General features: G+C 31.7%; 1 protein-coding gene across 1 annotated transcript; it reads left to right on the top strand.

Moving 5' to 3' along the window:
- Positions 1 to 1,546: 1,546 nt before the first annotated feature.
- Tsp42Eg (Tetraspanin 42Eg) lies at positions 1,547 to 24,371 on the top strand. The gene is made up of 6 exons (XM_014247338.3): positions 1,547 to 1,652; positions 2,276 to 2,365; positions 22,302 to 22,466; positions 22,607 to 22,783; positions 23,049 to 23,222; positions 23,348 to 24,371. Exons 2-6 carry the CDS (start codon positions 2,306 to 2,308, stop codon positions 23,426 to 23,428), a joined length of 657 nt encoding a protein of 218 aa, XP_014102813.1. The 5' UTR covers positions 1,547 to 1,652; positions 2,276 to 2,305; the 3' UTR covers positions 23,429 to 24,371.
- The last annotated feature ends 2,702 nt before the right edge of the window (positions 24,372 to 27,073 follow it).

Below are 27,073 nucleotides of genomic sequence, written 5' to 3'. Positions count from 1 at the left end.
TTATCGCTTATATCCATCTTATTTGCTCAAACGCAACAACACTTTTGCTGCTCTCTTCAGTGACTATTTGTTATGATATTTTCAGTTGACCTCCGATAAGACGAAAAATCTCACGTGCACAACAAAAAACAACTTGAGAGCTGGCAGTTTTTTGCGTACACATTGAATTAGCCTACTATAAAAGTGTTTCATGCCATTTCGTTTCAGCGGCAACGTCATGAATTATGCAGTGGATCATGTATGTGTGTATGGATGTGCTCATATTCTTGATGTACTCTATAGGAAAATTAAATTCTTTATAGTTTAGTTTATATAACTAAATATATAATATTATATATAGAAATTAATACAAAAAAAAATTTTTTTTACGAAATAAATTAAGTATTTTCTTATGAGAGGTTAATATAAATCTTGAAACGCCTTATATTTAATACTTTTTGATTGTTTTCAAATTAAATAATCTCTATACGATCTTGCTTAGTTAAGGGTGATAGCTACAAGAAAAAACTTTGTAAAGCAAGTATTATACCATCTGATCAAATTTGAGCCGGACTAACAAAAAACTACATTTTCACATATTTTAATAAAAATATTTTTAATTGCCTTCAAAATAGGCTAATTTAGAGCAAACTCAGGAATGTCAATGCTTAATTAAAATGTCCATACACTTGTTACGGCTCGCCTTTAGTGCGTTAAGCGAATTTTGTTTTTTTTTGATTTCGTCATTAGCTACATTGTTGGATAATTTCGACGTCTTATTCATAAACCCTCGTCTCGTCAAAAGTAATGAAACGTTTAATGAATCTACGGTTCTAAGCTATGTTGTCAAGTATCTCCTTTGCGATTTCTACTTGACAACGTTTTTACTAAAGGTTTAGGTCTACTAGTAGGAGTCTAGTATTGACACGCTTCATACAAGTATATAAAACCTTAACCAAAATGTGTTGAGTCCATCTATAAAAGTTGCTGAAATCCTCTGCTTTCCGTCTGATGCCAACATGACGATTTTTAAGTACTACTTATTCGATGTTTAACTAAATGCTTTGTGCCAAGACCAAATTTCGAGCAAACTCGTTGTTCAATTTTTCTTATCATTGTAAAATTTGCCGTACAAACTGTTCTCTGTAAACAAACAGCTGCGAAACACACACTGATTGATATATGGAGATCAAACTTTACACGAACATAAAAATGGTTGAACTAATCTAAGTTAAAAAGTTATATTAAGTGACAAAAATAAAAATATATAAAAAAATAGCAAAGTCACAGCTGAGTTCTAAATATGTTTTAATGATGTCAGTGTTTTTAAATTTATTAATAAATTTAAAAATTGCCACCTAATAAAAATAGCAACAACTCTGCATTTAACACACATTCAGTAAATTTTTCTTGCAGGGTTATCGAGCTCACTGTGAGAAGTGTTAAGAATAGTTTGCTTTTGCTCGTTTCATTCTCGATTAATTCCATGCGAAATTTTCTCAGCCAACTATTTGTTGTTATGCTCCCAAGCATCTATCATAATCTAAATCAAATAAGCAAAAGTAAACGCAAATTATTAGCGGCGACGAAATAGTCGCATTGGAGGTGTAGCTAGTTTCAGTCTATTCACGCTTGGCGCCGTTGATGGTTTTTCAATTCGCTAGCACTTCACGGTAATAACGGTTTAGTGCTATTCAAATTCGAATTTTTTTCAGTGAAATGAAATTTGCGCGCGATTTGTGCAAAATGCCATAAATACACATATGCTTCTATGAAAATTGTTGTACTGGTGCCTAAGTGTTTATAGAAAGGCTTTAGAAGGGTATCAGAGGGACAAGTGCGTGCTTAAATGCAGCACTGCATGCTCTGTTAGCAAAGTGCAATGCAAATTTATGTGTATTCTAATTTCGTTTGCTAATTTTGGATTTTGGAAAATTTATGAATTTCATTCGAGAGACGAAACAAGCGCGTGTCCGAAAATAAATATTGGTGGACAATGGACATTCAAATAGGCATTCGCGCATATATACCTAGTGTAGTAGAATAGCAGGCGTTTAAAAATATGCCGAAATGAACGAATTTTCCATCCGATTTTGTCATCTTTATTTGTGTTTTCATATTTTGCTCGCTTTTCCTCGGTGTTTCCTTTTGCGAACTTTGATGTGACTTTTTCTGTTGTCGGCAATTTTAAATGTGTACAATATAAAATTGTATGGTTTTTTCGAAAAACTAGCGCCGCGAAATTTAGAATTATTTCGATACACTTTCATTTTTAATTTCTTATTTTATTTTATAGTGAATTGTATATAAATAAATAGCAACAAGCATGGCGTGTTCAACAAAAACTCTAAAAGTATTTTCTTTGATTTGGGATATCCTCTATGCGGTGAGTAACTGAAAGTGAATTTCTTACAATTTTTTGTTTAACATGCTGTGTGTTTTGGAAAATTGTTTTGAATACTGACAAATTTTCCTTCAATCTAGCCGAGTATTGTTATCATGACAGATAGTTTGACCGATATCAGTGACTCCACATTGTTCGACATTTATTGAAGAAATAGTTTACTCTAACGTTAGGTCAATAAATCACATATTTTTTCACCCTTCCTGGTGGCAACGTTCTAGTTATTCCGTTAGAACAAATTGGAGTCGGACGGGTTCATTTGAATTGCGCGCGTATTTTGAAGGTTATATTAAAGATTTTCATTAAAATACGTAAAAATTAATTAATTAATTTAATTTACGGGAAACATTTTTAAGGCTCATATATCGAGTTAGATAAATTTTTTGGCCAAGTGTCCTAGAGGTTAAAATTTTTTGACTTTTTCGATATTGCAGCTGCCAAAGGCACACTAATTGCCAAAAAGCAGTGATGAATATGTAAAAACTGCATAATTAACCACAATATTAAAATAAATTTAGTTTTCGTCCATATAATCAAGCATGATCGAAGAATTTTTACTGAAATGTTTTTCAAGAAAATGGCTAATACTCAATAAAGCAATAGCCAATGCTTCTTCGTTCTGATTTTTTTAAGGGACACATTTTAGTATATATTTTATATTTTTTGTTTTCCAAATTAAATGTGGATGGATAAAACTATTTGAATTAAAGAGGTGTGATTTTCATACTTAATTATATTACTTTACATTCAAAATAAAAATTTACAGCACTCCCTTTAAAAATGAATGACGCCTTAAATGAAATCAACAAAAAATAGGTTCTATAAACTTATCTGCGTGGGCGTATGAGTAACTAAATGGCCTACGCACTTACACAACCTTAATAAAATCTTTCTTTGTGCATGTGTTGGTGTGCCTGTCTATCAAAAAGGCGCAGCTTACTGCCGGTAACAAGCATTAAAGGTGTTTTTTGAAAATAAAACTGCAACTATTTACTAAAATTTGCGAAAATATTAGTATTTTTTATATTTTTTTTTTACATATTACATTTATAGGCGTTGACAACTAATTAGAAACGCTTGATGAAAATCTAATCCAAAGTGTTTGAGAACAATATAGATTTACATAAAACGAACTGTAATATTTACAATGCAAACTCAATTTACTTCAATTAATTTGCATAACCGAATAAAACTCGGCGCACGTGTGTACACCACGGCGTATGGGTGACTTACCTTCACTGTCAATATTAAACGGTGACTGCAAGAGTAAAGTGCAAAGCTATTAAATTGCAACAGTTACGTTACTAAATAAATATTGCTGCGCTATATGAATTACTACAACAACAATAATAATAACAACAGCAACCGTAAAGATTATAAGGCGCATGCAAAGTGGCAATAGAAAAACGCTTAAACAGCAAACAACAAACAACAACAAAACAACTTATGCAAAGTAGTTACCAAGATTTAACACAACACTGTGTATTTGTGTGTGTGTGCGTCTTACATTTGGCTTGTCACTCTAGCAGCGCGATCATTGACTCAAGCCACCATTCATTGCTGTTAGTCAAGCGCTCGCTCGTTGTTTCATTCATTTATTCAGACGGTCTGTTGGCGCGTGCTATTTATTTGGAGTTGTGTATGAGTATTTGAAATTTACACACCTTGAATTGACAATATAACAAAAATAACAAAATGAGAGTGTCCAAAGTTAAAAAAATAAAAATAAAAAAAAAGTGTAATAACATTTGGAAAACTTCAGGCGCTCAAAGCAAAGCGTGTAGAAACGTAAACAAATGGGCGGCAAACAAATGCCGCTTATGAAAATTAAGTTTGAAATATACAAATATTCAAATGTGCGCAGTACATGTATGCGTCTGAATGTACCATAAATACACCGCTGTTCGTGACGTGTGAGTTTGTGTTTAATTGCTCTTGTTGTTGCTATGCTCACTTCATTTATTGCGATTTTTACTTGGTTTACTTTGCTAAGTAAATGCCGCTGATTTGTTTGATTTGCGGTTAAAATTGCTGGTTATGGTTTGTTCTTATTGTAGTTGCAGCAAACTGTAAACTTACACGGTGGGCGCAACTGCAGTGTGTGCAGAGTTCAAAATACACAACTAGATAGTTTTTAAACAAATACACATATAAATACAGTCATAAAGAAATATATATATACATACATATGTATATGTATTTACTCGCCTGTGAGTATGCACGTGAGCTCATGACGACGAAATACGCAATAAATTCCGTTGTGTCAAAGCACTTAGGTGGCCTTTAAAGTACATATGTATGTATTTTGTATGCTTGTATGTAAGTGTGTGTGTATATGCATAAACTTTTATTTGTACTGTATGTAGTACAAAATGTTAAGGGCCAGTATTTAAATAAACAGTTTACATATATAAATATATTACGTTAATTTAGAGTATTTAGATTTTCAGGGTTACTTAAAAAAATTAAATCGAGCGTGTTCATATATATATGAAGTATATTGAAGAGCTTTTATTTACAACAAATTATTTTCTGATGATTTTTTTGCCAAATCGGTACAAATATCATATGATCAAATTTGACTCGGACAAACAAAAAAAAAACACATTTTCATGTAATTTCATACAAATATTTTTTATCGCCTTCAAAAAAGTTTCCTGGGTCAACATAAGTATGTCAACGTTTTATATAATTTTACATACACTTTTTATATGAATTGGCTGGAATGGCCTGCAATGCCTTCGGCGAATATTGTTTTTTTCGGTTTCGGCTCATTTTTGCATAACCTTACGGTAGATTCCTGGACAGTTTCGACGTCATATTCATAAAACCACGTTTCGTCGCCAGTAATGCTGCGTTTTGTGCAAAATTTTCAGTTCTATTTAAATATTCAAAATATCAAATGTGTTGACTCGATCTTTAGGAGATGTTTAGATCCTTTGCTATCCGATTTTCTAGCACGGTTTCTTTAACTCTTTCGATGTTATTGTCTTTACTATGAGACAAGTTTTAATGAGTTCATGATGTTCACTGAATGCTTTATCCTCTTTAAATACATGTCTGCATGATAAAGTTGACTCTCCAAAACACTTCTGCAATATTTTGAACGATTCTGTATCCGTTTCATTGAAAACACAAATGTTTAAGCAAATTCGTTGTTCGATTTTTTTTTTATGGTCCAAATTGGCATACAAACTTTTTGCGCCGTAAACAAACGGCTGCCAACCCGTTCGGATAAAAAATGTTTAGCGGTTTTCTTTTGGGCACAACTGCATAACTTTGTTGTGGTACACGATCCTATTAAGTTACTAAGATTCCTACATTTACAATAAGTTGTCAATGTTTTTAAAAAAAATAGGGAAAAGGACTCAATAGAAATAACAAAAAAAAAAAAAATTATAATAATAATTTTGGTGTGTAATTCAAGGACGACAGGAATTTTGACACTTTTCTTTCAATTACTATTATTTATGGTATAGTCAAAGGTCTAATCTCTCTGAAAAATTTCTCAAATTCGGTTTTTTTGAGTCTTGCGATGACCTTTCCCTGGAAGAGAGTTTTTATGTAAATATTTAGTAATTTTTATTAGGAACCACTATTTCTCTACCAATTTATAGTAGTTTACAAAATTAACTTTTGGATTCCATATTAAAATTTCAATTTACTTCATGATGTGTCAATACTTTTCATATTACTTATACGTCACGTCTACTTTCTGTCCATACTCGTTCAAGTGGTTATACTCTCATTGCATAATACACTCCCAACGCTTATGTTTAATTAAGACGCTTTGTTGTACATATTTTTGCACTCAATCGTATTTGCAAATGTGCCGTGACTTCACACGTCAGCTCTCTACTTTCGAGTTAAAGTGATTTACCTATTTTTAAAACTTAGGACACCAGACAGTCATTACGTCATTGCAATCATGTGCTTAAAACACACACAAATATAATATATGCATACTATGTGCGCTCTTAGGAAGTATCTCTCTATACGTGTATATTTGCTTGAGTGTTGCTGATCGAACTTGAATTATCTGTGCTTTTGATTTAAAAAAAAATTCACTTAAAAAATCATAGTTCGCTTATCATGCTTTTTTTTGTATTTGGCGCAGTTGACCTAAATTTGGGAAATGATGGAGACAAGTGTGTATTTAATTATATATTAACTCTAGTTATTCTGAAAATCGATTTTTTTTTAGTATGCTATAGTAGAACAGTGAGTGTATGAGTGTTTGGAGATTCTGAAAGAAACTTAACAAAATGACAGACTTTGAAAAAATTGTCGAGTTTTGTTGAAAAATTGCACGATTTTCGTACAATCACAGAACTGAAAGTTCATTGTACAGAAAAATATATGAAGGCGATGGAATAATTGGTCTTCGAATTACAACGGCAGCCAGTTGGAAAAATGTAGATTTATTTTTTTTTTGCTTGTAGATAATACCTGAGCAACTAAACTTTAGAAGGCTGTAACTCAAAAATTACTTGAGATATTCATTTAAAATTTTAGTATGTTACTCCGAAAGGTATAAGCTATTAAAATATGCAAAAGCAAAAAAATTAATTTTTTTTTGAAATTTCACACTCCGTGTGATCCTTAAAAAGCATGTACTATAAATGCGATCAAATTAAAAATTATTTGAATTTAATTCTTTAAGTATTTGCACAATGCTGTAACCTGGAGCAAATTATTTCTAAATCTCAGGTTATTACCATGGATTTGAACTCTCGTTTGCTGCTCTTGAATCTTGTAACTGAACTGTGACTGCTCCCTATTGCTACGAATTCCAATGTAAATGGACATTTGAACCAACGTGTACTTCAATAATTCTTCATTTTTACTTAATGAAGACAAGTTTTGACGATAAATTGGAAATCTCGTAAACATTATTATAATTTCGTGTAGCAACTTTTAAGCGGCTAAAATTTTACGGTTTAATTCGAGCAGCATTTTGGTTTGTATTGCTCCAAAAAAAAATCACGTTTATTCGCACTAAATATAATTTTGGATTTAAAAAATCAAAACTTTGAAACTTTGGGTGATAATATATATATAAAAACAGTATTCAATTGATTTGATAATAGTCAAATGTGTTTGAATTGGTTGGCACAAATTTCTATTTTTTTCGCAAACATCTGGTTCAAAAGGCTCCACATTAACGTGAATTACTTACCAAAAGAAAACTAGATTCAATGCCAAAATTTAATAAAAAAAGTAAAACAAGAAAAAAATGAAAAATAATAATGTTAAGTAAAAACTCTAGCAGCTCTGCATGAAATCAAAGAGAAACATTAATCGGTACAAAAGAAATATGCTAACAACAAATAATAAAAACAAAAAAAAAAAAATTAAACATTAAAAAAAATATAATATTAATACTAATAATTATAATAAAAATAAAAAACACGAAAAGCTATAAAAATCATAAAAGCAAAACTTTGGTCCCACGCAATATCTTTTGTTTTTTTTTATTGTTTTGGTTCACCTCTCCACGTTTTGTTGTTTTTCACGCTTTTACCGCTGACAAATTCTAATATGCATAGCCACTTGTTTGTACATAGAAATTTATATATACATACATACATACTTAAATATTTGTGTTGAATTATTGCTGCTTTAAGCCTACGCATTTTCTTGGCGCTAAAAGCGTGAGCGCTCCCTCCCGCGATGCTTCGTTGCCCAAATGCCATTAAACACACACACATTCATTTGCGCACAGTTAGACGCAATGTGGCATTATCTAAAATACTATTAACATAACAAAGAAAAAGCTAAGAATTTTACTCAAATTTCGTCTAAGTACAACAACAAAAAGAAAACAAAATTATTGACGCGAAAAACAAAAGTATTGTTGGTGTCGGCACATTGTTCGAAATGGAAAGCGTTGATGTCATCACTTGTGGGCTGACTAACAATTCGGCCGTCTGTCAGTGTGTCTCGCCAGCACGTCTTAAGATTGTTAGTATATGATTGTAAACATCAGGGCACTTTGTAATGTAATTGGCCTACGCAATAAAAATAACATCAAGCATTATATTTAAATGTTGATATTCAATAACTTGGCTGAGCAATCAGCTGGTTGCCAATGTATTTTTGGGCGTCTGAGCCACACCAGTTACTTAGAGAAGATTTTAATAATATTCGCGGTTTCGTGTAGAAAATTAAGAATGAATATTTTTTTTTATAATTTAAGAATTATCCCAATAAATTTGTCACATACAAGTATTTATAAAATTAAAATTTGAAATAGAAGTTAAAAACACTATAAATCAAAAGCGAAATAAGAAATTCCAAAATTAGATTAGAAAAAAATAAAAACGTTATAACAAAATATAAAATTTGGAGTTGTCAACCTATTTGTCATAAAAAGATAAAGATAGGCCATCCGTTTATCTTTCAACGCGTTTTTTTTCGAAACGGCATTTATCAAATTTGCTTGAGTGATTATTTGGCGACAAATAACCCGATCAGATTTTTCTATCAGATTTTTTCTGTATGATACGTATATAGTTCTCCATGCAATAATTAACTAGTGTGATCTGATCAAAATTCGATGTATGGCAAGTCAAAAGATATACAAATTTTGGGTACAACAAAACTATTATTTAAATGCTGCCATTTGGCAAATTTTTGATATTTTACGACCGTAAGACAGCATCCTTTCGATGAGAACTTTTTTTGAGGTTTCATTTACGGATAATGTTGGAAACACTGCAGCACTCTAAACATTTGTTTTGAGTCGTCTAAGACCGTTTGTAATTAAAAAAATATTCAATAAATATTAAAATTTAATTTTCTCTGCAAATATTTTACTTTAACATAATTATAGATATGCTCTAACAATTTTAAAATAATTGTTTTCTAAAAATCTAGATATATTTCAATTTACTTCGCCAGCCGTGTTTAAGTGTGCTTCAGTTTAAATATAATATTTGGATATACATTTTGCTGTGTTTTTATTGGTTGTTAATGTTTCTCTACAGAAATGTTTATTTTGGCTTGTTTTTGGGGTGTGAATGTTTTCGTTATTCAAATTTCGAATACATTTCTTCCACAATACATTTTAGCAAATAAAATGGCAAACCTAAATAAATAAATATATTTAACTAAAGGAAGCTATAAAATGTGTTTTCTTACAAGACGTGATATATGGGCCTATGTGAATATACACATACTTGTCAATATGTAAGAAATTGATAGAAGACTCTCTTTGTTTTAATCTCGCCTGTATATAGCGGATACAACATTTATAAAGTTGTGCGTCACGCTGTTCGCTTTGTTTTTCAAAAACTGTGCGCTACATATCAATAAAAATAACGGAAAAATTTCTTTAGTATACGGTTGCTATGCCGACCATGTGGCCTACAATATTTCAGACTCCATTCAAGAGGTGGCTGCCTTTAGCAACTCACAACAACAACTACACACCAACACAATATATAGTCGAATAGGGTGCGTATACGCACTGTGCGTTGTGATGAGCATAGACAATAATATTTGGGTTGGTTCCAAGGTCATTTTACTACGGCTGGGTCGGGGAAAATATGAATATATACATATATATATATGTGTGTAGCTGTATATAGAAATATATATTCGAAATAAATCTGCTAAAACTTTTAATATTATTTCAGTCAAATAGGCTGTTTCCAGTTGATTACGGCTACTGATAAATTTTATGTATGCATATGTATATATTAGGGTGGTTTATATAAAATAATAATGATTTTTAAATATCACAAACTCACTTGACTATAAATGGTAGATAATTAAGGTAAGGGCACAAGCGTAAAAATTGCTCTATAGAGCTAAAAAAATTAATATTATATTATTTTATTATATAATTTATTTATGGTGTTTCCGATGGTAATAACCCTTATACCTACTTGGTGCGATCACATCGGTTTTGTATAATAGATGACAGTTTTAAGTGCACACTTAAAGTGACCGTAAAAAAAGAACAATTGATTCCAGTCTTCTCCGTGGTTGACACCTAAAACAATTTCTTATCTCCAGGATCTGATCATTTGGCCGACTCAAGCAAATTCGAACTATCGTAATATGTAATTAATAAAAAATAATAATAATAATTCAAAATTCTAATCCTTAGCACCTTAATGCAAATTTAAATTAATCTTCTTATTTTGGTAGACCACCCTAATGTGCCTACAATCGTTTTGCAAGTGTGTATGATAAAAAGTTTTTGAAGAAGTCACTGTTTAGTGTATATGTTTTTTAAGTGTTTTTAATAATTTCTAGAGGGCTTAAAAAGCTTATCAGCTAAAGTTTTAGTTGAAGGCGACTAGTTAAATTAGTTTCAATGCAATTATAAATGAAATTATTTACCAGTGGTGAATAGGCAATCTTGACTCGCTTAAAAATTTTCAGTAGATAAAATAAGTCCAAATCCAATATAAATACGAAAATTGGACATACATATGTATGTACCTATATACCATACAAATGGTATAAGTAATACAAGCTTCTACAGTTTAAAGAATATTAGATGTGGAGGCGACTTTAGCAGTATTTAGCGACAACTATTTACCGTTTCTATCCTCGGGTAAAAATGTTGTTTTGAAGTTCGATATATCAACATAATTTCGTCATTTGTTTATCACACAATAGCGGCGCCAAATGTGACGTTTGTGCTTAAGTCCAAGAATTGGAAAAAAACTTATTAGCTTTCCTAAACATTTATCAATGCAAATATAAACATGTGTACAAACAAACACATTAAATATCCATTGATAAACGCTGGTGTTTTTTAAATATATATGTATGGGTCCAATGTCTGTGTCAAGCCATAAATTTTGAATCGAATCAAAAGTCAACAATCAACTGGCATTTAGTCATAATTATGAAAATTAATATGATAGCTTTATGAAGTGTGTGAAGCTCAACAATGGCTTATCAGGAAGTGATATATGCAAGCAGCTATTGCTAACTGCTATTGTATTGCAAATACAGGTTTGCTAATAACACAGATTAGCATGATAATGGGTTACAAAAGACATAAGTGGAGATTTACTGGATTTGAATACAAGTATGTTGTTAACTTCAGCTGCACTGTAACTTTAACACCCTTCACAAGGGAATTTCTTATAGCATAAAACGGTATCTTTATCTTGATTTTGAACGGTTAGTTTGTATGGCAGCTATATGCTATAGTAGTCCGATCTGACCAATATGTTCGAGGATTGTAGCGTTACCATATAATATCCGACAATAATCCGTGCCAAATTTTGTGAAGATATCTTGTCAAATAAAATAGTTTTCCATACAAAAAATTTGTTTTGATCATTAAATTTGTATGTTGTAATGGTTCAATATCCGCGATTCCGACAAATGAGCAACTTATTGGCAAGAGAAGATTTCAGTTCGATATCTCAAAAACTGAGACAGACGGACATGGATTAATCGGCTCAGGTCGTTACACTGATCATTTTATAGGGTCTCTGCCGCTTCCTTCAGGGTGTTACAAAATACGTGGCAAATATTTGCTGTTCTGGTCATAAAAATGTATATACTCGTATCTAAAATGGAAAACCACTCAAGCTGCTGCTAATAGTTCATACCTCATCGAATATTTTCAGCGCTGGAATGTCATTGCCTACCATAAGTCATCGGTTTTAAACTATTTACTAAACTGTTATAGATTGTTACAGTGGAGTGCAGTTAAGCATTGCTTCTACTTTAACTAAAAGCCCATCAGTCCAACGTAACATTTTCTTCTCGAATACTTTAAATATTATCAAATCTGATCTTGTCAGCGGTCATACTTTTTCATAAGCCTGAGCGACTTATAGAGGATGTATTTTGTTCAGTGAGAGAGTGTTTTGTTATACTAAATAAATTTTTTCTAAAATTGTTTAAAAATTCGATTATACAGTTAAATATTACTTATTATTTAAACAGATTGTAAATTCATGATCTCCACCGTATTTTATTGGACTAAACCAGTAGCAGTTTTATTATTACTTAGTTAAGGAAATATCATTTAATATTTTTCATAGTGGGATAATTAATTGTTTATACAGTAATTGAGGTTTCAAAATCTTGAATTGTTCCAAAAATCTTAACGTGCCATCGTTTCGTAATCTCAGTCACCTTATCATGAAACGTATATGAGTGCCAACAGAGTGACGAATCGAACAATTTACTGATATAAATCAAACATATAATTATTTTCAAATAACCTATAATATAATGAGTTTTTATGCCCTCAATATTCTTCTTCTCCAGATACTCTCTTGTAATAAATTGCTCAGTTTAGTTTTTTTTGTTATTTCCTTCTGTAAATTCTTTGCCATGAGAGAGCAAAGATGAAATGTGACAAACAAAGTGGGATACCTGAGATACTACTATACATTTTCGGGTTGAATCTAATCAGTATTCCAACTTCTACTTTTATGAACACAACTGTCGATCGGGTGTGTTGTAAAATCATATGGTATTATACTCGTACCATATTTGTATGTAAATATAACAGAAAAATATTAGTAGTAGTTGAAATTGAATTTCTCTTTGACTTCAGGGAAAATAAGTTGTAATTTACATACAAATTGTTTAATTATTACAAACTTAATTGCGACAGTAATAAAAATTTGAAACGAAATGGGAGAGAAATTTGTTGTAATTAGATCTATGCCTCTGATACATTAGAAACGCGCAGAAAATTATATGGTTACAATTAAATGAATTAAATATAAGTTTCTAACATGCTTGTTTGCATTACAGTCACGTCCGTACATGTAAATGTAAACCTAAAAGGAGAAACATAAAAGTTTCTTTCATTAAGGCATAAATGAAAAACCAAATGTTAGCCACCTGAAAGTGATTCGGGAAATAGTTGCAATTGAAATTACGAAATAAATTTATTGTTGTAAAACGTGTTGTTTATATTCAAATAATAGAGAATAAGTTTTTAATCTGTGTGAGGTCTTTGGTGTTACAAAATCGATTTTGGGAGTCCCTTTAACACACGAAAGCGGCAAATTTGCTTATTTGTATTATAGACGTTTTTGTGTAATCGGTCATAAAAAATAGGCAAGAGGAAGGTCTGAAAGAATTTATGATTTTTCATTGTTTTTGTTTATATTGCGAGCAAAGTTGGCTAGGTTGTTTGAAAATGAGCACAGAATTTTAAATATTTTTCCAAGGACGATTGGCCATGTACAATTTGATCCATTCTGAAATAAAAACTATTTTTTCTCGTATTTATTTTATAATAGTCTATTAAACCAAATAAACAAATAAGCTATCGATTAGTTCAACTTTCCATACACTTGTTATATGCTTGGGCTTGAATAGCCTTCAATGCCTTCAGTGAATTCTCGTATTTTCGGTTTCGGCTTGTTTTGTGTTGAGTCGATTAATAAGATATGTTTAGATCTTCAGATATATCTCTAATGCTAAACGAAGACTTTTAAGCCCTGTTTCTCTAACTTTTTTGATGTTATTGTCATTTATTAGGTTTTGACGGCAGAAAGGTAAGGAAAAAGTTCAAAAATTTATTACTCTATTAAAGCACAGGAGTAAACATATATGATACTTCCTAGGTATCCCCCTCCCTTTCAGGTGTGACACTTCTCAACTAAAAGTGGTCGAAGTCTGACTACAGAGATACCGGGGACCTTAATGTCTAAGTCAGCCGACGTTATGTCGAAAATATCAGCCAATGTGTTTTCATTATCTCAGATTTTTCTAATTTGGGACCAGGCTAAGAAAATTTTCGCATTAGTGGTTGAAGAATTATATAAATAAAAGTTCTGTTATGTATCTCCAGAATAATTTTCAATATTGTCAACATTTCTTAATTTCCTATGCACAATTCTACAGCTACTATCAAGCTAAAAAATGTAGTCAGAGCCACCAGAATTTCAATCCAATCAAAAATATCCGTAAATTCGCGATAATGACTTCCCGTCTCGAGCTTGCATAAACCTTGGGCTGAGATTCGCTTAACTGACCTTTACATTTGGCAAAAAATATTATTATTTTTTATTAGCAATCAAATAATTTAGTTGGAATTTATGGCATATTAGTTTATGTATAATCCGCGACATATGTATAAAGTACCATATGTACATACACACGCACACATCCGCACACTTGCGCTCTCCTAACAGACGTCTTTGGTGCGCTGTGGGCAACGCTGAGTCAATTGGTGGTTTGTTATTCAGTTGGGCACGTTTGTTTACAATTTGTTTAAATTGTTGTAATTTATTGACATTGCCGCTTTTATTTGTTGTTGCTGCATGTTTAGCGTACACTTGGAAAAGCGTCGCGCAAACCAACCACACAGTGATAAACCTAAATTCAATAACAACAGCAACAAATAACGTTCTTTTCATATAAATCAGACGGCTGACTGACGGACTGACTGACTAACTGACAAACTGAGCTGAGTGATTGACTGATTGGCAAGCGTAAGTAAAAATTGGCGAATATTTCAGAAGGCATATATATACATATGTATGTATGTATTGGTTTGTAGGTGTGCATGTGCGCGTGTACAGTTGGTGGCATGATTTCTGGCGAAAAACCGCTAAGTGTTCCACTGAAGCTGAAAGGTACAATATTTATACTCGTGCAACTGTGCCGATCTAATTTCGCGCTTAATTTTGCCACTTCACTGTTGTGGCATTTGCCAAAATGTGCCAGTAAACTGCGCGTGTCTTTTCGTTGCAAAAGCTTAGCGATGCACGTGTGTCTATATTAGGGTTCTTAGATTTTTCGAGATTTCAATTATAACAGTAGTTAATTTGTGGCTTTAATGAAGAATGAAGCATGTACTTTTGAGTTTTATAGTGGAGGTAGATGGCGCTGAGTTGAACCATTTCTAAAAATAAAATATATAGCTTACAAATTGCGTAATTTAACTACTGAAAATAAATTCAATATATTTATATTTAGGTACATATCAATCAGGGTTGCAAATAATACATTAAAAAAATAACTGAATTTGAATTAAATTTTTTTTAAATTCCAAACACGTGATTAAAAAAAATTAATCCCGCATATCGGGTTAAAACAAAAATTTAACCCCACATTTCGAATTAAACAAAAAAAAATTTTTATTTCCAAAAACCGGAAAACCAAAATTTATCCCAACTACCACACAACTTAAAAAATAAAAAATAAAAGTTTCAATCTCAAGCATATTATAAAGAATAAAAAAAAATAATTTGTTTTGGAATTAACATTTTTTCGCTTTCATTCAAATCAAAAAATAATATTTTCAATCTTTAGTCTTCGATTAAGAAATGAAAAGTTAATTTTTAATCCCAACATCGGCTTTCACTAAGCTTTTGACCAAACACGAAACGAAAGTCAGCGCTCAGCCAACGCGTTCGTCAGATTTCAACTCTCTGTGATTTTTTTCTGGTTTTGAAACTGTAGAAACCCTCTTTCGGTATTGATCCAATATCCAATATACATATAAAAATCGCCAGACAAACTGCTCGCGTCGTACAAAAACGGTTTGCAAATACATACTATATGACTTCACTTCACTTCATTTCATAATTCTAAACTTCGAGGTAATATAAATTTGGGTGGATATTTCGGTTGGGCTGCCGCTGAACATAAATAAATTGTACTTATAACAACACTAATTATATTTAGTATAATATTTAAATTTTTTCGATCATTTAAATATTTCTTTAAAGATTAAAGAATTTTAAGAACCATTTCATTAGTCATTACATCAGCATATGTGAAAGCACTCACCCTAATATACTTGCACTTTTTTGCAATAAAAAGTTCTTTTCATTCGCGTGACTCATGTTGCTTTGTTGCATTTATGGTTGTTGTTAATTTTAAAATATTCTGAAATCTTTTTCAAATGCGCGCATCCGTTTCACACTAATTTTCTTACATAAACACACAACTAACTAGCGAACTTTTGCAAATATATATATATATATATATGTGTTTGTGTGCGTGTGTTCGTGTCTCTTTTAATTCAGTTTTATTTCACTAGTTGCATCGTTTAGTTTTTAGTGCTCGTAAAGTAATTGAGCACAAGGATGGGTGCGCTTTTTTATCAGCCGCGTAATCTTCATCTCTTGTCTTTACTAAATATACCTAAGTGTATGTGTGTGTGTGTCTGCAAATTTACATGTAAATGTATTCCGTGTTTACTCATAGCATGATCTCTGTGATCTTACAAAATGAATAACCGGTGAGTTAAAAGTGCAGTGGGTGTACAAATAATGGAACCCAAGCGTTTCATCTAGAGCCTCTTAAGTTCGACTTATTGCTCTTTATTAGTAGCTACATATCTACAAGAAGATTTTCTGTTGATTTCAGTGACTTATTTTGTGGTACTGCAGAACCTGAGCGCCACAAAATTTTATGGCGGAGTGGGATCACATATTTACTGGGTTTAGTTCACGAAATATGCCAACAACTACTGTTCAGCCCTGTTTGAGATACCTTGACATTTTCAGCAGACAATGAGAGTAGTGTCTCATGCGAAATAGAAACACGTCCGTACGAAATGCAAAATGTTGAAAAATGAAAAACTTGTCAATCAATCTTTTAAAAATTCTTCATTACCATTGCTTCAATATTTTCTCTACTACTTTTAATTCGCATAGCGGATATTTCATACGACAGCTGTCAAAAGTAATACTCAATGATCTGGTATAGAATTAGAAAAGAGGTAAACTCAGCAGTATCTTTCAACTATATTAATTTTAAATGGTTTTTACTGTAGTTGTCAATACGTATAGCATAAACTATATAATATATACATGTATATGTCTGTAGCTCATATTTATGTAATCTACAGTGAAATAGAGACTATTAATTAGAACTGCACTTGTCATACGCCGTCATCACTTATTGCTCTTATCTAATCACTATATTATATTTTGCGCTATTCCACATACTAACATATGTTCATATATCCAAATAATTTTAGATATTTGTTAAGCAACGGTTACTGAATAATTTCTAAATTAGACTTTGCCGCTTTTGCCATTTTCATCTTCCTTCTTCGGGGCTTTATGGGGCCTCTTTGCTAAATTCGATTTTTTTTCGCATTTTATTTGCAATTAATTAATTGTTTACCGCAAACACTAATGCTACCTGTCTTTTTAAATGTGTGTGTGTGTCGGTGCACATTGCGTGACATGACAGTTAATAAATCATAGAACTAAAAGGCCTATGATTTATGGTCGTACAAAGCGTCACCGATTTTTGTTGATTGCTGTTTTCATTTTTGAATTAAATCAAAATGATTAAGTGATTTCAGTGTCACTTATGGTGATTAATAAGAACAAGAGCGCAGGGAAAAGCAAGTACCAAGGAATTGTAGAAATGAGATCGTGTACGATGAGAAACACTTAATTCTCTAAAATTAATTTCAAGGCTCTAAACTAACTCACTGGCTTTTTTACTCTGAACTCAGTCCTAGTAAAGTTATAGACGGCCAGTTCTTATGCACTTAATAAAACAGAAATGGTTACTTTTCATGACAGATACAACAAATTTTTTTTCGTTTAAAGATTCGATTTATACTGAATTCATACTCAATGCCGGTAAATATCTTTCAGAGTCGTTATTTATACAACTACATCACGCATTTCTCCATAGACAGGTAGAAAAATGTTCAGCTTAATCTGCATATTTAAGATTAAATTTGACTCGGTTAGATTCATTGAAACAGAGCGTGCAAACTGAATCGAAAAATTTTTTTCCATCGATCAGTACAACCTCTTTTATGGACGTCTGAAGTTTGATCTCCATATGTCAAATGTTGTGTATTTGGCACACAATAGTGTTTACGACGCGAACATTTTGTTGGCGATTTTTATATATTGGATCAATTGAGTAAACTTTTCAGTTTCGAACGGTGGCGGAGGGCTGACTCTAAACTCTCTGACCTGTCAAAAACACACTATGGGGGAATTATGTTTCTTTATAGAGAATTATTTGGAGGAAGCTTAAATAAGTTTATCTCTGATCTATATATAAGTGAATCTATTGAAGAGTTTTAAATATGGTGAAGATCGATCTTTCAAAGAAAGGGAAAAATTCGACTCTTTATCAAAAATTGTTTTTACAAATATATATTATATACGTTAAGTACCTCCTAACATGAAAGTCTTTTCCATTCTCCATCTTCTACTTCAGCTTTTTGTATTAGAAGTTAATGTGGGACCTTTTAAAAAATAGCTCAAAATACATATTATATTTGTGTGTCGCTGCCTTACATAATCAGAATAGCTCTTTATTTATGTTCTTAGTTCTATGGTTACCACGTGATGTCAATAAAGTGTTTGGTAATGTACTTTTAAGCGAATATATGCTATCTCTTAGTACTTAAATGTACAAATATATATGTAAATGTGTGAGTATGAATGTACAAGTATGTATGTTTGTATAATATGAGCTCCCTTATCGCTGAATTCAAAATAAACAGTGACGCGTAGATTTCACTTTTCTTATCATCACACGCTTTAGCCTTAACACAGTTGCTGAAAGAACAACCAACTCATTTACTATGAACACATGTACATATGGTACATACATACATACCTATTTAGCTAAGGAGTATACTCACTTTTATTATTGGATGAGTATTAGAAAAAATTTGCAAAGCGCTTATGACTGCACTTGGCCGCAATCTACTTTGTATAAATTGTTTTAAGTGCTTCTTTGTACGCAGTAGATTACGAGTATATGGTATGATCAGGCGCTACAGGTATTATGTAAGACTGCCGCATTTGTTGATAAAATTTGCAAAAGGGAAAAAGTAGATACGGCTATTTCTAATTTGCCAATTAATCTTAGCAAATATACATTTACAGAAAAATTATGAGTCTGCACCTACACCTTGTTGAACTCGTTTACCATAGTTGAGCATTCTAATTCAAAATGTCTTATAGATTGCACTTATTTCATTTCGAATTGACATTTTCGAATTTATATTCGTTCAATGTTTCTCCATAATCGTAAAAATGCAAAATTGCCATAAAAGTATGAATAATTCATTGCGAATTTTCTGTTTTTGTTTATGAAGATTTAGTTCATTTAGTTTGTTCGAATTTTATACCCAAACGTAACAATTAAAGTTTGGTATAAGATTACCGTAAAATTGAAAAACTAACTGTATGGCATAACATTTGTATAACAACAGTAAAAACTCTGTCAAAATGTGATTGACTGAAGCCCAGTCTGTCAAGTTGAAGTTTCTTATTTAAATGCAACTGACATTTATTAAAATCTGTTATTGGCTCATAACATATGTTTAAAATAATCAAAGTTGGATACTTTGTGGCGAGTAATTTTAATTTTGTAACCGATTTTCTAAAATGAGAGAATGTAAAAATTAACACGTATTTGTCTTAATTTCTAATATTTTTGATTTACCAATAATATTTTTTTCTTTTCTAAGGTTGGTCTGTTCTATATTCCATCACATTCGGAAATTAATTTTTTTATTTCTTGAGTTTTTTTTTTCCTATGTTCCATCATGATCCGTCTGTTAATGCGTCCGTTAGTCTATTTTGAGTTTTAATTACTGAAAACACCACGAGTTGTTTGTTGAGGATCGAGTTGGAATGACAACAACCTCACTGATAACCGAACATGAGAAGCGAGAATTTTAAAACGGTCAAACTCTCATTCTTCCGGAATCAATCTTTAAAAACTTTAAATATTTCCTGTTGACTTGTTAGACTTTTTTCACCTCGTTTTTTACCAGCAACAGTTTTAGTGCAGCCAGAAAAATATTCTTTAATTTAATATACATTTTCGCAAGATTTTTATATGAATCATAGTTTCACTTCGATGAAAATGCGATCGAAAATACCTGTTGATTTTGCTATTCTAAAGTTCTAAAAATTGTCTACAGAATTCCACTCGCGCTTACTTAAACTCTGCTTAGTGATAAGGAATCAAGAGCTATCATGTCGAAATGAATTTCGAATGAATTATAGAAGAGGAAAAATCACTTTCACAAAAGTAATGTTTCAGGTAAAATTAAAGAGGCGATTAGGTTCATAAGTAGCCTTGCTTACATGCAATGTATACCTATATACAAGTATGACAGCTCTCTGGCTGTGCTAAGTTTCTGCTGGGGTGATTTTGAGGAAATGTTATGCTTTGAAAATCATGATCACTTTATATTCATACATAATCTTTTCAAGCAGTCACATATATACGTTCACATGAACAATACTATTTTCAAAAGGTTAAAAGTATAATTTTAGAAAACTAATGTTTGGTTTTGCCAGGTGGAGTACGAGCTTATTTAGTTCATTTTATTATTTTTATTCCTTTTCAATACAGACATCACTATACTGTTTCCCTTTTATTTTTCAAGCCATAAAATATGAGTTTGTATAGAAAAAAATTGTCACAATCTTAGCTTTGCACTCATTTGCTCCTAATTTGGGTATTACTACTCAATAAATAAAAGCACTGTCGAAAATTATTGAATTTTCAAGCTTGTTGACATATATCAAGTCCATTAAATGGTGACAAATATAGTAGATTTTATTATTTGAATAATCTATTCGCGAAATGTAGTAAGTTTTTGTTGGGTTGACTAATGATTTAACTGAACAGATGTCTGCTGAATTTTATACTATTTTTTAATTTTTTTAAATACGTATATTCCAAAGCAAATAACTTTGTGTTAAGTAGTTATTGCTGCAAAGACAACTTCTCAGCTGTTGCGAACACCGCTAATATATGAATACTATATTTATTTTCCTTATGAAATATAAGAGAAATGATCATATATATATCATTATACGCCATATTTGACATTATATTTTCGATAAATGCGAAAACGCAAGCCAGGCGGCTTAGAATGCAAATAATAATAACCGTTTCGGAATTTATGATGTCAAAGTTGCATCACACTCTGGAAGACAAACTGCGCAAAAACCGTTTCATAACTTTCAAATAATGCTGTTACCAAATCGAACTCGATGGTTGCCATACGAGTTAGTGCAAAAAACCCCGAATTTCTGAGGCGGATGGTTACTGGTGATGGAAAATGGGTCACTTACGACAACATCAAGCAAAAGTGGACGAATCGCGATGAGCCAGCATAAACGGTGGATAAACCAAAATTGACGGTCAAGAAGGTTCTTCTAGGTGTTTGGTAGTATTGGCACGGTGTCAGCTACTATTAGCTTCTTCTCTACGCCTAAACTCTTACATCGGACCTGTACTGTCAACAATTGGATTGTCCGAAAGAAGCTATCGTCTAGAAGTGGCTAACTTTTATCAATAGGAAAGGTATTGTGTTCCATCAGAACAACGCTAGGCCACACAAATAGGAAAGTATGTTATCCTCAAAACGGCTACAAGTTATCGAACAAAACACAGCGGATTTTACATAAATCGGATCATTCTAACTATGTTAAATAAAACCTTCAATTTTATGCGAAAATAATGAATTTATTTTTACTAAACTTATTATAGTGGTGTATTATTGAAAAATAGCGGTAAAAGAAATTGCATTAAGAAAGCTATTGCAAAAGCTCTTTGTGCCGATTTCAGCTACGAAATATTTAGGTTGCCACTTTTAGAGAGCCATGAGTGGTGTGGTTCTGAAAGTATATGGAAAAACTTATATATACTTATATTTAGGTTCAAATTCCATTAAGACTCTGCTAAAGTAAAATAAAACTGGGATGCCCTCCTATTTTTGAAACAGATAATACTATAAGTATCTCTGATGAAATTTTAAATCGGCCTTACCAATTTATTTATTTTTATCCATGTTGATATAGTTAGAAATGGCGGAAAACGTTGATGAATTTTGATTCTGAGTTTCTATTATTCTTTAGGGTAAAAAACCAGTTCTTATATTGTACAAAATAACGCCCATTTGTTTGTTTTAACTATGTCACTTATTAATTTTATATATTTTTCATTTTAGCTACTTGGCTTGGTTATCATTGGCATTGGGGCATATGTGATCATCAAACTTGAATATTTCAATACCGCAGCCTTCGTAATACTCGGCTTGGGCATCGTGGTGTTCTTGACCGCAGTCTTGGGTTCCTTGGGTGCGGCACATGAAAGCAGCCAGATCTCCAAAACGGTACGCAAATTTTCACATTAGTAAACATAGTATCGATTTGTATTGTTATTTTATTGAATTTGTTTTCCTCAATTTTTTTTTGGTTAACTTTTCAATGTCACTGCCCTTTTATGCCGATCTGATACAACGTATGTGCGTAGTTCGCCATAATTCTGCTGTTATGGGTTGTGCTGCAAACACTATCGGTTGGCTTCTTTTGGATCTTCCAATCGACATTGCTGATCAACATTGATCACACCTTCGATCAATTGTGGGGTACACCAATAGTGCCCATCAAGCCGGGCAACACTAGTCATATAGCGAGCATTGAGAGATGGGTGAGTATGAATACTTTAATATCTACAATATATGAATGCTTATGAATGTGTGTATATTTGTAATTTCGAACTTGCGCACTGGAATTGTTTGCGCATGCGCGCAAGTCTTTTCACAAAATTCCATATATGCGTGCATAAACATGTGCTTATAAACTATAAATTATTTTTATAGTATTTTTTTATATTTTTTTTATAACATTTCACTGTTGACAATCATAATTCATAATCGTTTATTTCCTTATTTGCGCCGCCATTCATGACTTAGCTCGATTGTTGCGGCAATATCGGCTCCAGCGATTACCTGCTCCCGCCAAATAGCTGTTACAACAGCGTTACAGACAAGTTGAACTTCGACGGCTGTCGGCAGAAGTTCCTCACTTATGTGGCCGAGCGTTGGCAGGCGTTTAATTTCTTCGCCATCGGTGTGGTTTTGGTCGAGGTGCGTATTCAAAATGTCAAAAATAAATTAATTATTACCTATTTTCAAATTATTGGCTACTAAATTATGCTAAATGATTGTGAAATAAAATTTGTTATTATTATTATTCTCTTACGTAATTACAGCTGATTTGTGCCGCTTTCGCCTGGGTCTTGGCTAACAGCATTGTGAATCGCTGGCGCCGCTCGAAATACTATCCCAAATAAGCAGTTTAACGCGATTCATTTAAATGCGCACAAAGGCCAAAGAATTTCTACACACATATACATAACCAAATATAGGTGAAAAGTATGTGTATGCATAAATGAGTAAATGCAGTTACAAACGTACGCAACTATACAAACCGATCAATGTATTTTTGTTATTGATTTTTTTTCATTTTTAAATTTTTTTGATTTTTTTGTTTTTGTAAACAAAGTCACCACACAACGATATTTTGTAGAAGTGCTTGTTCTGACGCTGGAAAATATGAAATTAATTTCGCTAGTCTACCTCAACATGCTCATAAATTAGCTAAGCTATTAAAGAAAACAGTAAAAGCACAACTCTGAACTCAGCTTAGCTGAAAAATTTATAGTTACCAACACACACATATTTCTCAGCGATAATAAACACATAGTGGTATGTACATACATATATGGTAGACGAAATTTGTTTAATTCGTAAAGGAAATGAAACGGTGGTGCCAAAAATGGTATTCAACAGGGAGTAAATTTGACAAAATATTAAATACATTAATTTTATAAGAACATTTATAAATGTTTAAAAAAAAATTAAGTAAATCAACACCTACATATTATATAAGCAGCAAACGATTCAATAATTAATATATATATATTATAATATAATAATTATTATACAAGTCATAATAAATTTTTCGAAGCATAATTGCGCTGTATTGTTGTTAACATTAGTTTAAGTCGTTAATAAATGTATTTAATTAAAATTGTGCATGTTAAATAACAACTAAACTGACGAAAGTATACAGAAATAGAAACAAATTTTATAAAATGTACAAACTTATACTATAAAAAGTAATAAATTGATCATTAAAAAATTGCATTTTTCTCAACAAATCAATAAAATGTATATACAGTTAAAAAAAAATAATAAAAAACCGAAAACGATATTTTTACTGGCAGCGAAAAATTTCCGTTTTTATTTATTTTGTTGGTAGCAGAAAGGAAAATTAAGAAAATAGTGATTTTCGAAAAAAAAGCAAAATATTGTACCATTTCTCTTACTTATTGTTATATAACCATTTGTTAAAAACACACTAGTTTAATGGAAATTAATTACCAAAATTTTTCAACAACAACAAAAGACGTTAACCTCGGCAGAAAAAGAGTATAAAAAGATGCTTGTCTTGATTTTGATCGGACAGTTTGTATGTCATTTAGTAGTCCGATCTGAACAATATGTGCGAAAGTTGTAGCGCTGCCTTGATTAATAATCTGTTACAAATTTAAGTCAAATTAGCCTGACAAGTAGAAAAGTTTTTCATACAATATCTTGATTTTGAACCATCAGTTGTATGGCAACTACAATACTATATGCTAAGTGGTCAGATATCGGCGGCCGGGTTTCATCTCATCTCATTATCTCAAAAACTAAGAAAAAAATTCGCGTATATACAGACACTAATCATTTACATATACATTATATATATTTTGTAGAGTCCGTGATGTTTTCTTCCGGGTGTTACAAACACCAAAAATTTAATGTGATATAAAACAAAGGGTTGCCTACTTTTCAGCGCAAAGAATAAGAGCAACTCTAGGGTACACATAACTGAATTAGGTGGCTTATATACAATAACAATATATGCAAATATAAAGTTCTAAAGACAAGTTTTTTTAAATTATCTTGTTTAGTAAATATTTGTGCTCTCTTCCTGCTTAAACATAGTTCACTGATCAAATTTGCGCCAAACTATAGGCTTTGACAACTGCCAAACTTTTGCGAGGAATTCGTGATTGATGTAGGTTTAACAGAAAAATGTCTCTATTGATTTTTACTATTAAAAAGGAAAAACAAAGTATGATTTCTACCAAATCATTAAAATTTTTCTAATATATTTCTAGTAGTCCACATGCAGTCGAAAACGCAAGCAACGCATTTGAGCGGCATATGACTTGCAATGAGGGCTACGAGATCGTAGAAAACTTTTCCGCAAAATCGATAATGAGACGCAATTAGTGCAAAAAACTCGTCGTGTTGGTATTAGAGTGATGAGGAGTGATTCTAAATAGCTGTTCTTGATCGACTAATATATTTTTCAGAAATATGAATTTTGGGTCAATAGAGTAGCATATTCCTTTGGGCAAAAAAATAGTAAAACTTCTACCAATAATATCTCTTAAACGGTTATGTTTACGAAATAACTCTAAGAGACCATTTGGCAGAGCAATTAATTTCCTGCAAAATCTATGAAGCGAGATATTTTTTCAATTAGTGGGAAGCGAGATATGAATTTTACTATTTGATATAAAGAAAAAATAGAAAACTGATAGTCGGAGAACCTTTTCGTTATTTATTATATATTATTCCATTAAAAGCCAACCAATTTTTTCGACTGCGATGCGAAAACAAAAACATTCGAATTTTTGACCCAACCTAATATAATATAATATATATATATTAAAAATTTAAATAAATAAAGTAAACAAAAAAACAAATTTGTTTTGTCAATAAAGAAGGGTTTTTGAAATGATTCACGTCAATCATATTACATATTAAACATTATCTGGTGTCTGATGCTTTGTGATTGAAGCAATTCATATGTGGATAAATTCTTAAAAAATCCAGTAAATAAGAAAGTTACTAAAAGAGCGAAATCCCTGATGGCAATGAGACTTTAGTAATGTATTTTTTATATGATGTTTATATATTTATATATTGCATATAGACACTAAGTATGTACAATTTAAGTCATTCAAAACACTTTTAGCTCTCGAATTAGCAAACGCACATATTTATTTTGCTTAAAACTCACATGGTCTATAATTTTTCTAAAATCAACAACGAGCAGTGAAATAAACTTGAATGTTTACAAAGAGCTTTTCACTGTTGCAAAGTATGTACTGTTGTAAAAGGTATGTATGTATGTATATGGAAATATTTCTATAATTTAAGTATGTATGTATGTATGTTTCTTAAAATATATGTAAGTATGTGTGCATGCAAGTCGGCGCAATATGTATGTGATCAAGTTTAAGCTGGTTGATATTGGCCTTTAAAGTCTTTTGGCCGGCCACAATTTCCGATCATAAAATCAACATAAAATCTGTCGCTGTCACCAGCTTAGCGCGTAGGTGCAGCATGCGCTTTTGACATTTAAAAATTCATAAAGATTTTGGTTTTCACTTTGATATCATTTTTTGTTTTTGTAAAGTTGTGTTTTTGTTTTAATCTCTCTAATCTTTATTGCATTTTATTGGTCGGCTGTGGAGACTATGTGTGCGAGTTGGCGTTCTTGGTGGAGAATCTTCGACGAAATATTTGCATACATACAGACACACACAAACATATACATGTTTTTTCGTAAATGTGTGTCTTCGCTGTAGAGCGTCTGAATGACAACTGAGAGTGAAAGACAACAACAGATTTTTTCTATTGCCAATGATAAAGCTGCCAACAACTATAATAACAACAACAAGTGAGTGAAAGCATAAAAACAAAAGCGCGCCACCGAAGCGAAAGCTAGCAAATACTAAAGAGAATTATTAGCAATTTGTCGACATTTTTTTCAGTTTTTTTGGTTTTTTCAAGATTTTCTTATGACATGGCGATCGGAAATTTTGTCATCGTTGAGCTCATCGCTCCGCTAAGGTACTACTACAGTTGGCAGC

Source organism: Bactrocera oleae, chromosome 4 (genome assembly GCF_042242935.1).
Source record: "Bactrocera oleae isolate idBacOlea1 chromosome 4, idBacOlea1, whole genome shotgun sequence".
Lineage (NCBI taxonomy): Eukaryota > Metazoa > Arthropoda > Insecta > Diptera > Tephritidae > Bactrocera > Bactrocera oleae.
Note: the sequence above shows the minus strand (reverse complement) of the source record. Positions and strands in the feature narration are given on the sequence as shown.

What these genes read in the sequence shown, in the direction of transcription:
- Tsp42Eg (XM_014247338.3), top strand. Translation starts at nt 2,306, where the DNA reads ATGGCGTGTTCAACAAAAACTCTAAAAGTATTTTCTTTGATTTGGGAT. An exon ending in TAGCGAGCATTGAGAGATGG is followed by an intron (nt 22,784 to 23,048) that starts GTGAGTATGAAT and finishes TTCATGACTTAG; the next exon opens with CTCGATTGTTGCGGCAATAT. An exon ending in TCGGTGTGGTTTTGGTCGAG is followed by an intron (nt 23,223 to 23,347) that starts GTGCGTATTCAA and finishes ACGTAATTACAG; the next exon opens with CTGATTTGTGCCGCTTTCGC.